Source organism: Oryzias melastigma, unplaced genomic scaffold (assembly GCF_002922805.2).
Source record: "Oryzias melastigma strain HK-1 unplaced genomic scaffold, ASM292280v2 sc00616, whole genome shotgun sequence".
NCBI lineage: Eukaryota > Metazoa > Chordata > Actinopteri > Beloniformes > Adrianichthyidae > Oryzias > Oryzias melastigma.
This window is the reverse complement of record NW_023417208.1, coordinates 11,954-21,592: the sequence shown is the minus strand read 5'-3', so window position 1 is coordinate 21,592 and position 9,639 is coordinate 11,954. Positions and strand designations below refer to the sequence as shown.

General features: G+C 38.3%; 2 protein-coding genes and 1 long non-coding RNA gene across 3 annotated transcripts in view; all 3 read right to left on the bottom strand.

Annotated features, from left to right (window-relative positions):
- Positions 1 to 1,363: 1,363 nt before the first annotated feature.
- LOC118598442 (protein NLRC3-like) lies at positions 1,364 to 3,309 on the bottom strand. The gene is made up of 2 exons (XM_036211126.1): positions 3,029 to 3,309; positions 1,364 to 2,894 (listed from the first exon to the last, which is right to left on the bottom strand). The coding sequence occupies exon 2, from the start codon at positions 2,292 to 2,294 to the stop codon at positions 1,506 to 1,508; it is 789 nt and encodes a 262-aa protein (XP_036067019.1). The 5' UTR covers positions 2,295 to 2,894; positions 3,029 to 3,309; the 3' UTR covers positions 1,364 to 1,505.
- Positions 3,310 to 3,327: 18 nt separating this feature from the next.
- Positions 3,328 to 6,417, bottom strand: LOC118598443. The gene is made up of 4 exons (XR_004947526.1): positions 5,660 to 6,417; positions 4,298 to 4,657; positions 4,110 to 4,214; positions 3,328 to 3,406 (listed from the first exon to the last, which is right to left on the bottom strand). It is a non-coding gene; the product is annotated as an uncharacterized LOC118598443 (long non-coding RNA).
- A 763-nt stretch (positions 6,418 to 7,180) lies between these two features.
- The window catches only part of si:ch211-284e20.8 (uncharacterized protein LOC563738 homolog), a 7,247-nt gene continuing 4,788 nt past the window's right edge, over positions 7,181 to 9,639 (bottom strand). Inside the window, exons 6-7 of the mRNA XM_024263700.2 lie at positions 9,155 to 9,289; positions 7,181 to 8,354 (exon numbers count right to left, since the gene is read on the bottom strand). Coding sequence (XP_024119468.1) covers positions 8,103 to 8,354; positions 9,155 to 9,289 — 387 coding nt within the window. The 3' untranslated portion in view covers positions 7,181 to 8,102. The remainder of the gene's footprint in view (positions 8,355 to 9,154; positions 9,290 to 9,639) is intronic.

Sequence of the window (9,639 nt, the reverse complement as noted above, 5' to 3'; positions counted from 1 at the left end):
TTCAGTTAAAAATCCTCCCAATATATAGTTTTAGATTGCAATGAGGAAATCTATTTTTTTTTGTACACACAGTTCTGCTGTAAGAAGCCAATATATTTTTCAACTTCAAACATGTGTTAATCAGTTTGTTGTCTTATTGGAACAACATGCAACATTTAAAACCTTTTAGGATAAATAGAACAGATACTGAGATTAACCATAATAATAAAGCTTTATTTATAGATGAGATTTTTACATGAATTGTCCAAAAGAAAATATGAAATGCTCATTAAATATTATATTTAAATCTTATTAAATAGTCAAAATAATTTTAAATACAAAATATATTTGTTGCAACAGGGGTAACAGCACATTCACCATGATAACTATTGATCAGGTCAAACTTGGATTTTCAACAAATTCGGGATGTTTTTATTTGACTTTTGTGCAACAGTCTTCTGCTGTTGTCTCTTCTCTGACATTTATCCAATAATTCTCCTAAAGCAGAGAAAAGCAAACACAATTTAAAACAGGATTTCTTGAAAACTGACCCAAGTGTCTCCAATTTACAATTTGGACTCTGCAATCCAACAGACAGTAGCCTAAATCCTGAATCTTGAAATTCATTGTTACTCAGGTCCAGATGTCTGAGATTGGAGATTGCTGACCTCAGGGACTGTTGGATTTCCTCCACTAGAGAACTATCATTCAGTTCATTCATCCTGCCTCTCTGAGTGAGAGTGATTCCTGCTGGGTCGTCTGTCCTCCTTCTCCTGGTCGTGGACTGCACTTCTGCTTTGTCTTGACTATGGACTTAATCATCACTCGTCCCTCAGCTCTATCTGAATGAACTCTATTTAACCCTTGCGTGCTGTTCGTATTTGTGTTACTTAGCTAGTGTTCGTGGGTCCAGAGGAACCAAACACCCTGTGTGTAACATAAATGCGTGGGGGGGTTTACAGTATGTGGTCAATGAAAATGTGTTTTGATTTATGTTCGACACGGAAAATGAGCCAAAGCCAAAGAATTTCAGGTTGTAAAAATAATTAATTGTTTCATTTTTCTATTGATGTAAACTGAAAACGGGTCCTAAAGACCCGAACACCATAGAAGGGTTAGATACGTAGTTGTAGAAGCTAATTTTTCTTTAACAGTTCTGGTATCGCCTGTCTGTCCTGGGATAGGATCTCTCCTTCATGTGGGAATCCCTAAGGTTTCTTCTTTTTTCCTGACTCAGGTTTTTTTTAGGAGTTTTCCTTACAGGGAGTGAGGGTCTAAGGACAGGGATAACCTGTTTTACTTAGTCTGTTTAGTTTTTAGCAATTGTTCATATTTTATGACTATTTTTCTGCATCTGTAAAATTACCTGCATGAAGCCCAATGAGGCAAATTTTCTTTGTGATTTTTGGCTATATAAATAAAATTGAGTTGAATTGAATTGAATTGAATTCAGTCAGTGGAACAGGTTGATGCTTTTATCTACAGACAGGTTCTTATTAATCTGCTTCTTGATACTCTACTGTTTTCTAATTGGTTGGTGAGATACTTCCTTTCTCAGTCAGCAGTCCTTGTAACAGACTTTGATTGGTCTTCAGTGAGAGACCCAGGAGGAAGCGAAGAAACAAGTCCTGGTGTCTATTTGGACTCTGTAATGCCTTGTTCATAGCACTTTGGTAGAACGTAACTGAGCTGCTTTGTTTCAGTTGAAAGATCTTGTATTTTTTCTGTTGTTTCTCTATGAGGTTTACTTCAGAGGTATTAAAGGTCAAGTGGACATAAAGAGCAGCCAGAAACTCCTGAATACTCAGATGGATGAAGCAGAACACCTTGTCCTGGTACAGGCCTCTCTCCTCTCTAAAAATCTGTGTGAACACTCCCGAATACACCGAGGCTCTTATATTGATGCCACACTCTGTCAGGTCAGATTCATAGAAGATCAGGTTGCCTTTCTGCAACTGCTCAAAAGCCAGTTTTCCCAGAGATTCAATCATCTTCTTGCTCTCTGGACTCCAGTGAGGATCTGTCTCAGCTCCTCCTTCATACTTGACCTTCTTAACTTTGGCCTGAAGCACCAAGAAGTGGATGTATATTTCAGTCAGGCTCTTGGGTAGCTCTCCTTCTTTTCCGCTTTTCAGCAAATCCTCCAGAATTGTAGCAGTGATCCAGCAGAAGACTGGGATGTGACACATGATGTGGAGGCTTTGTGATCTCTTGATGTGGGAGATGACCTTGTTTGCCTGTCGTTCATCTCTAAATCTCTTCCTGAAGTACTCATCCTTCTGTAGTTCACTGAATCCTCTGACTTCTGTCACCATGTCAACACAATCAGCAGGGATCTGATTGGCTGCTGCAGGTCGTGTGGTTATCCAGAGGTGAGCAGAGGGAAGCAGGTTCCCCCTGATTAGGTTTGTCAGCAGATTACCTATTGAGGTGGACTTTCTAGGGTCAGTTAGGATCTTGGTCTTGTGGAAGTCCAGAGGAAGTCGGCACTCATCCAGACCATCAAAAATGAAGACAACCTGGAAGTCTTCAAAGCTGCAGATTCCTGCCTCTTTGGTTTCAGGGAAGAAGTGATGAACAAGTCCCCTTCTGTGTTAAAACTGTTTTCCCAATGCCAGCCACTCCCTTTGTGATCACGGTTCTGATTGGTTCTTGTGTTCCTGCCAGGAGCTTGAAGAACTCTTCTTGCTTGATGCTTGCTTCTGCTCTATCTGCTTTGCTGGATGCTGTTTCCATCTGTCTGACCTCATGTTTTTCATATAGCCCCCCAGTTCTCCCCTCTGTTATGTAGAGCTCTGTGTAGATCTCATACAGCACGGTTTGGTTGCCTGTTTTTGCGATTCCCTCAAACACATGCTGGAACTTTTTTTGTAGCCAAGATTGGATTTTTTGTTGAGAAAGTGCAGCAGGAGATCCTGAATGAAGACAACAAACAGAGTGATTGAAGCCCCGAACAATGAATAATTCTAAATCATGTTGTTCCATGTGTTGAGACATCAGTATTTCTTCATTTGTCCATCAGGTGAAACTTTCAGAAAAATCCTCTTACTGCTCTGTAGTCGATTAATCAGCTCCTCCTGGTTCATTCTCCTCAGGAAGTTCTTTGTGATCTTCATCAGTAATTCTCTGTTGCTCCTTTGGTCCTTATCTTCATATTCCAACTCCTCTTCATCGCCTCTCTGACTCAGACACTTCTGGATCTTTTTCAGCTCTTTCTTCACAAAAATGACAATATTATCCTCCAGCAACTAACAAGAATAATATGTAAATAACCAAATCATGGAGCCAAGCTTTGTCTTCATGTTGGGCACACTGACAAGTCACTGGTCTAGTTGTTCATGTACAGACCTGAAATATGAAATCCAGCTGTATTTGATGGTGCTGCACAGACTGACTACTGGGAACCTCTAAACTTTGCTGGTTCACTCTGTAGAGAAAACATCAAATATGAAGTCCATTCTGTCTGGTGGTGTGTTATAAGCAAAATCAACTAGAGACAGGTCATTCACTAAGTCTTTTTTTTTTTTTTTTCTTGGCCACTTTGTCCCTTTCGGGGTCGCGGGGGTGCTGGAGCCTAACCCGGCTACTAATGGGCGAAGGCAAGGTTTACCCTGCACAGGTCGCCAGTCTGTCACAGGATCTCAATCACACATACACACCTAGGGGCAATTTAGAGTCATCCATTAACCTAGGAAGCATGTTTTTGGACGGTGGGAGGAAGCCGGAGTCCCCGGTGAAAACCCACGCATGCACGGGGAGAACATGCAAACTCCACACAGAAAGGTCCCCAGTTGATGTTTCTGTTTCAGATCTCCCAGCCAGGATTCGAACCGAAAACACATCTTAGGTCGCGGGCCGAACAGGACAAATGTTTGTTGAACACCAGAACTACATTTTGAAAACTTTTAAAGTGTAACTTTTTAACATCACTATGAATAATAATAAGGGAAAGAATATTATTCCAGAATAAATCAACTTAAACCTTAAATAACTTTCAATATTTTACTCTCCATAAAAATATATTTTGTCAGAAATATAAAAGTTAGAAATAAGTACAAGATAATAATTCAGCTGAAAACCATTGATCTCCGGGACTATTGTCCAGCCTCCTTTAGCTAACAAACACGTACTGTTCCACTCCTGAAATTATGTCTTTGAAGTCAGGATTAATATCCTTTGACCTGCTACTCCTGAAGGACACACAGCTAGGTTCGTATCCAGGTCCAGGTTGATTCCTGTGGAGAATTAGAGTTGTTCATGTGAGTGCTGAGCTCTGACATGCAAAAGAATCATGGACAGTTTGAGATGTTCATCTCACCTCTGAGCTTTGCTCTGACTGTCATATTCCCAACACGGAATGTTTTTAAAGGTGGGGGGTCCTTCCTTTCTGTCCTCACATGGATCCATGCTACTGGATTCACATAAACATCATCTCACACACACATGTTCTATCTTTATCTGTGGAGTAAACACACATTGATCCTCATTCACATATTTGCAGCTGCAAACTGATAATCTGCTCCTGCACTGACTGGCTGCTCTCTTGTACTCTCTCAGGCTCAGGTTAATGTGGTGTGAGATGGAGGAAGCTGCTGTCAGCTACTGCACTTCTGCTCTGACTCCACAGGATGGAGACATTGAGCTGCTGCAGCACCAAGATCCCAAAGTGTCAGAAAGTCTGGTAAAAAGAAGCAAAGCACACAAAAATACTACAATGAGATGAAAACAAGAGAGAAAAATTCTTCTTCTCAAAGCTTTAACAGAATTTCAGCTAAAGTTTGATTCAATTACAGACTTGTATGCAGCAGAACAGGAAGGTTTGTGACTTAAAAGTGAAACTGGAAAGTTTTGGGAAGTAAAAAAATTATCAATAATTCAATTTCTCCTATGATTCAACCAGATTGATTTGTTTGAGGCAAGTTGTTTATAAAATCAAATCAACCTATACCATTAAAAGTTTTTTTAAATGAAATAATAATCGAGATTGGAAATTACTATTTACATAGAGACATAGTTGGTCTGTTTTACTATAACGTAAAATGACTAGGTGCCATCTTGGGGGACAATACTCAAGCAATAGCAGCAAAAATGATCAAACCATCATTACAGTCCAATATAAGGAAACACTAAATTTTGCAGACATTATTATACAGTGTAGTAGAATGTTCTAATAATGTTCCATTTGTATTATTTTGATATGAGTCAAATTGTTTTAAAAACAAAATGTTACTCCTTTACCTAATTTCATAATAGTTTACATTTCTGACTGAAACTTTTTTTCTGTTCTAAAAAGTTTTCACTGAAAAGAGTAGTAGTCAGCTGATCTGTCCCAATCTATGGGTCATTTGTTTCCCTTTTGTAAACAACATACTCTGTAAACATCTTCAACAAAAGCACCAGAAGATTCCACTTTCTTTATAAATAACAGAGACTGAACAATATACCAGAGTTATTCATCTGTTGTTGCTCAGTAATAAATTCACATCTTTAAAGCGTGTTTGGCGTATATTATACACGGTATTTCAGAGTGCAAAGTCGTGGAATATGTACGCAGTTTACTGAGAGTGTGTTGCGTATTGACAATTTGCTGTGAAACAAGAACACCGTTTCTGAACATTCAAAGCAAACCTAAATAGTTGAGTTTGTGAAGACAATGTTCAAGAAAAAAAAACAGACAAACCTTAGTTTTCCTAAAGAGCTGAAGAATAGTCTTTACTACAGCACAGTCGCCAGTTCTCTGTCTCTCTTCTGATTGAGGACAATTATTAATATCTTTGTCGATTTGTTTCACTTCTTGATTTAAGGAAATTAAGGAAGCAGTATTTGTCATTTCTCTTGTGGTTTCTGTGACATACCAAACCACTGAAAGTTCCAGGGTTTCAATATCACTGCTCACATCACCACACTGACCAGCTGTCTGTGAAAACATGCAGAGTAAATCAAGTTTCATGTTGATCTTTCCTCATTAGTCTCCACTTCAAAGCTACTCTTACCAGATGATTTAATACAAAATTATGTTGTAGATTTTCTCCCAAAATGCTCTGAGGTCAGAGAGTCTGACCAGGATTTATCTCTGATTTCTGAGCACTGTAGAAATTATGAGAAGGGGGTGAGGTTCCTCAGTAAATTACAGGTTGATGCAAAAGTCGCTTTAGAGGGGATCTGTCTCAAATGTTGCAGGATGTTTGTGGATCATACTGCAGACTTTGGATTTACAAAGGCTGGATAAACATGATACAGTTCCTGTTCTTCTGCCTCATGCAGTGTGACTGCAACTCTGGTAGGAAGTGAAAAGAGGTTCACACACGTAAACAAATAGCTGTTTTCTTGACAAGACAACAACAGCAACAAAAATAACGACCACAGATGAAGAAAGGAGCAACATATAGATCATCAAGTGTGTAATTAATTACATGAAATGCAAAAATAAATCCCAAAAGATGTTTCTAATTGTAAATCTATTTAGATGCCAATAGATGTGAGTATACAACATCCTAAGTCAGGTGTGCAACATTTAACACTAAGAAGTCATTTGGGTCAATTGCTCACTGACCTCTCAGCAAAGCAGAATTGCTCACTATCACACATTTAGAGATTTGTGAATGTCACGAGTGGTCAGTTCCTACTCTTTTTTGGAGATCAGATGCTGTGCAGGAGTCAGGACAACCAGGTTTAACAATTTCAGGGGGATGAAAACAGTGTATTTGGTCCACAGGATTTTAAATAATATAAAAAGATAAACTAAAAAAAAAAAAGAGTAGAAAAGTCAATAAAAAAACATCTAGGCACTAATGGTCCACTCCAACATCCTGGTCCAAGAAGCGCACAGTCAAAACCCAGACTAAAACACATACAACCTAATAAAACCAAGAAAAAAGTCAGGTTAAAACCAAAAGCATGCAATAAAACAATAATCTAAAATGGGTTCAGAAAGGTCTCCTTGGATAGTTAAGAAGAGGGGAGACAGAGAGGGGCAGCAGGACTGCGTGCCCCTCTTCGCTTCGTTGCCCACTGCCCCCTGGGAAGGCTCTTTACTCCTGCGGTTCCCAAATATGCTACCCAGAATTCAATATCTTTTACAGCAATGACTGTAAAATATTTACTTTCACTGTAAGACCAAACAATTTTTTCGGGCTATTACTTAACGTGTATTGTGAAAAGGAAATATAGAGCTTTCGTGTGAAACTATTTTCGTGGAGGATTTTTTTTTTCCTGTTTGTTTTTTGTCTGTTTTCACTTCCTCATGTGGTCAAACGTTTCAGTTTCCTTCAAACAACATCCCCTTTTGCTTATCGGTTTTTTGGTTTTCCTTTTGTTTCAGATGTCGGTAAACAAGTATTGCTGAAGTTACAATCAGCAGACATTTTTTTATTTATTTAAATGTATTAAAAAGAAAGTCATTGCATTTGTTTCTGGGTTTCATACAAAACATCGTAATCCCTCCTAAATTTCTGTCAATTCTTTGGTGTAGTGGGCGTTACAGAGTTGGGGATTGGTGCCTTTAGGAAGCCTCATCATGAAAAAAATGAGTTTTATTCAGACCACTGACACATGTATTATACAGGGAGCCCAAAGTTTGATATGTTTAATTAAATCAATTTCTCACAAGCATTTTAAAATCTAAGATTTATTTGTAATCACTAAATGCACATGTGTAACATAGATTTGTGTGTAAATGATCAAAAACTCGTGCAAATGTTTACATACACAGCAGAAATGTGTTGCAATTCATAATGTTTTTTCAGGAGGATGGTTTTTGCAGAATTGTCTTATTTCCTTCTGCTTCAGTTTGGAGCTTTGAAACACATTTTCATCATCAGCACTAGGGGATCTTTGACCTGAAACTTCAGCTTTTTTTGATTGTTAACCAACTGTTACATGGATGACAGGCCGCAAGGAAGCATTCAGATTCTTCGTCAACAACCTAAATCTACAGATAAATGTGATAAAAAGAGCAAAAGTATCTAAACTATGTGTTTTCAATCAAAACTCCAGCTTAGAGAAACATTTGAATCAAACAAATGCCATCTGAAGATTCTAAGAACGATTGTTACCATATTTTGCAATTGCTTTATGTTTTAGTTACATTGTTTAAGTCACAGATCAAATCTTCATCTGATCAATCAGAGCTTGAGTTTGTCTAAATGCAGGTTGTGTCTACGGGGACCGGGGCAGGAGCTTCCCATCGGGGCATATCGAAGTGGGGGAGGAAGATTCACCACAGTGCCGATAGGACTTTGGGGCTTAGATGCTGCCGGGCTGGGTGAGTTTGAGTGCACGTGCTCGTGGGCGTGGAGGTGTGTGTGGTTGTGGTCATGAAGCTCAGGATGCCCGCTGCCTGCAGTTGCATGAGCCACTTTTTCTGTAACAGCAGCCTTCAAAGCAAAAAAAAAGAGACAGTGTCATTGACAAAACTCTGCCTCCGCTGGTTCTAGATATCAGCTCAGCATTCATCTAAACATGCCCTGATAAAACACTGAGTGATTAAGAATATGAAAAATCACAAGATACTTTTATTTGGTTCTATTAATGACATTTTGATAAGAATGACGGTACTGTGATTTGGCCGATAGTCCTGTTTTTGGAAAAGTCCCGTCTCTTCTACTCCAATCTCCAACTTTATTCTCTGTACCTTAGCTAAGTGTCATCAGTCTGACCATTCAAGTGGTTAACATCTTCACTTCCTTTTTCACTTCCTGAAGGAGATGTTTTTCACTGCAGGAGGCCAACCAATAAAAACTGACCAGTTTTCTGATTATCCCATTCCCTGCCAATCAAACAAAGCAGCACGTTTCATGTTGGGCTTTTATTGTGGCCAGTCTTTGGCACACCTGTGCAATAGTTATGTTGTCAAATCAGCATCTTGATATGGCACACCTGTGAGGTTGGATGGGTTATTTCAGCAAAGAAGAGCTTACTATCACATACTTAGACAAATTTGTAAACAATATTTGAGACAAATAATTTTGTGTTTGTAGAAAATGTTTCAAATCTTTGAGTTTATCTCAGTAAAAATAAAAGTGCTGCATTAATTTTTTTGTTCAGTTTGAATTAATTTTAAAGAAAATCTGTACACGTCTGACACATAAGGACATTGAGGAAATACAGTATGTCACCTTGATTTTTTTCATATTTTAGTATCATTTTCCTTTTTTTCTGTACTTCAGATACAAACCTGAGGTTCATAGATCTCACACTTCACCTCGACAGGTTTATGGTTCTTAAAAGAGTTGCCCTTTTTCCCAACAGGGTTTCTTGCTTCAAATTCCTCTTCCAGAGCAACATGAGTGCCCAAACAGAAGCCTCTGTGCTGAAAGCAAAGAAATCAAGGGGATAAAGTCCTTACATCTTCTTAAAAAAAAAAAATTATTTGATGTATTTTTTCTGGGCTGCAATGTTTTGCTAAAGTTTTTGCTTAAATTACATCAAATACATTTTTATACTTGAGTAAAAAGATATTGCATTTTTCTATTTTATTTATTTATTATTTTTAAAACATATTTTGACTTTTAGAGCATGAAAAGGGACAAAAAATTAGAAGTGAATAGGAAGTTACAACCTTCAAAAATGAGAAGAAACAATAGTTTATGTTTAACTCACAGCAAACTGGCAGTTCATTGTTGGGCAGCTGCTCAGCTCAGTAGGATCTACTTTCTTGGA

Bases quoted from the DNA above. Each gene is read 5' to 3' on its own strand.
- LOC118598442 (XM_036211126.1), bottom strand. From the start codon at position 2,294: ATGGTGACAGAAGTCAGAGGATTCAGTGAACTACAGAAGGATGAGTAC.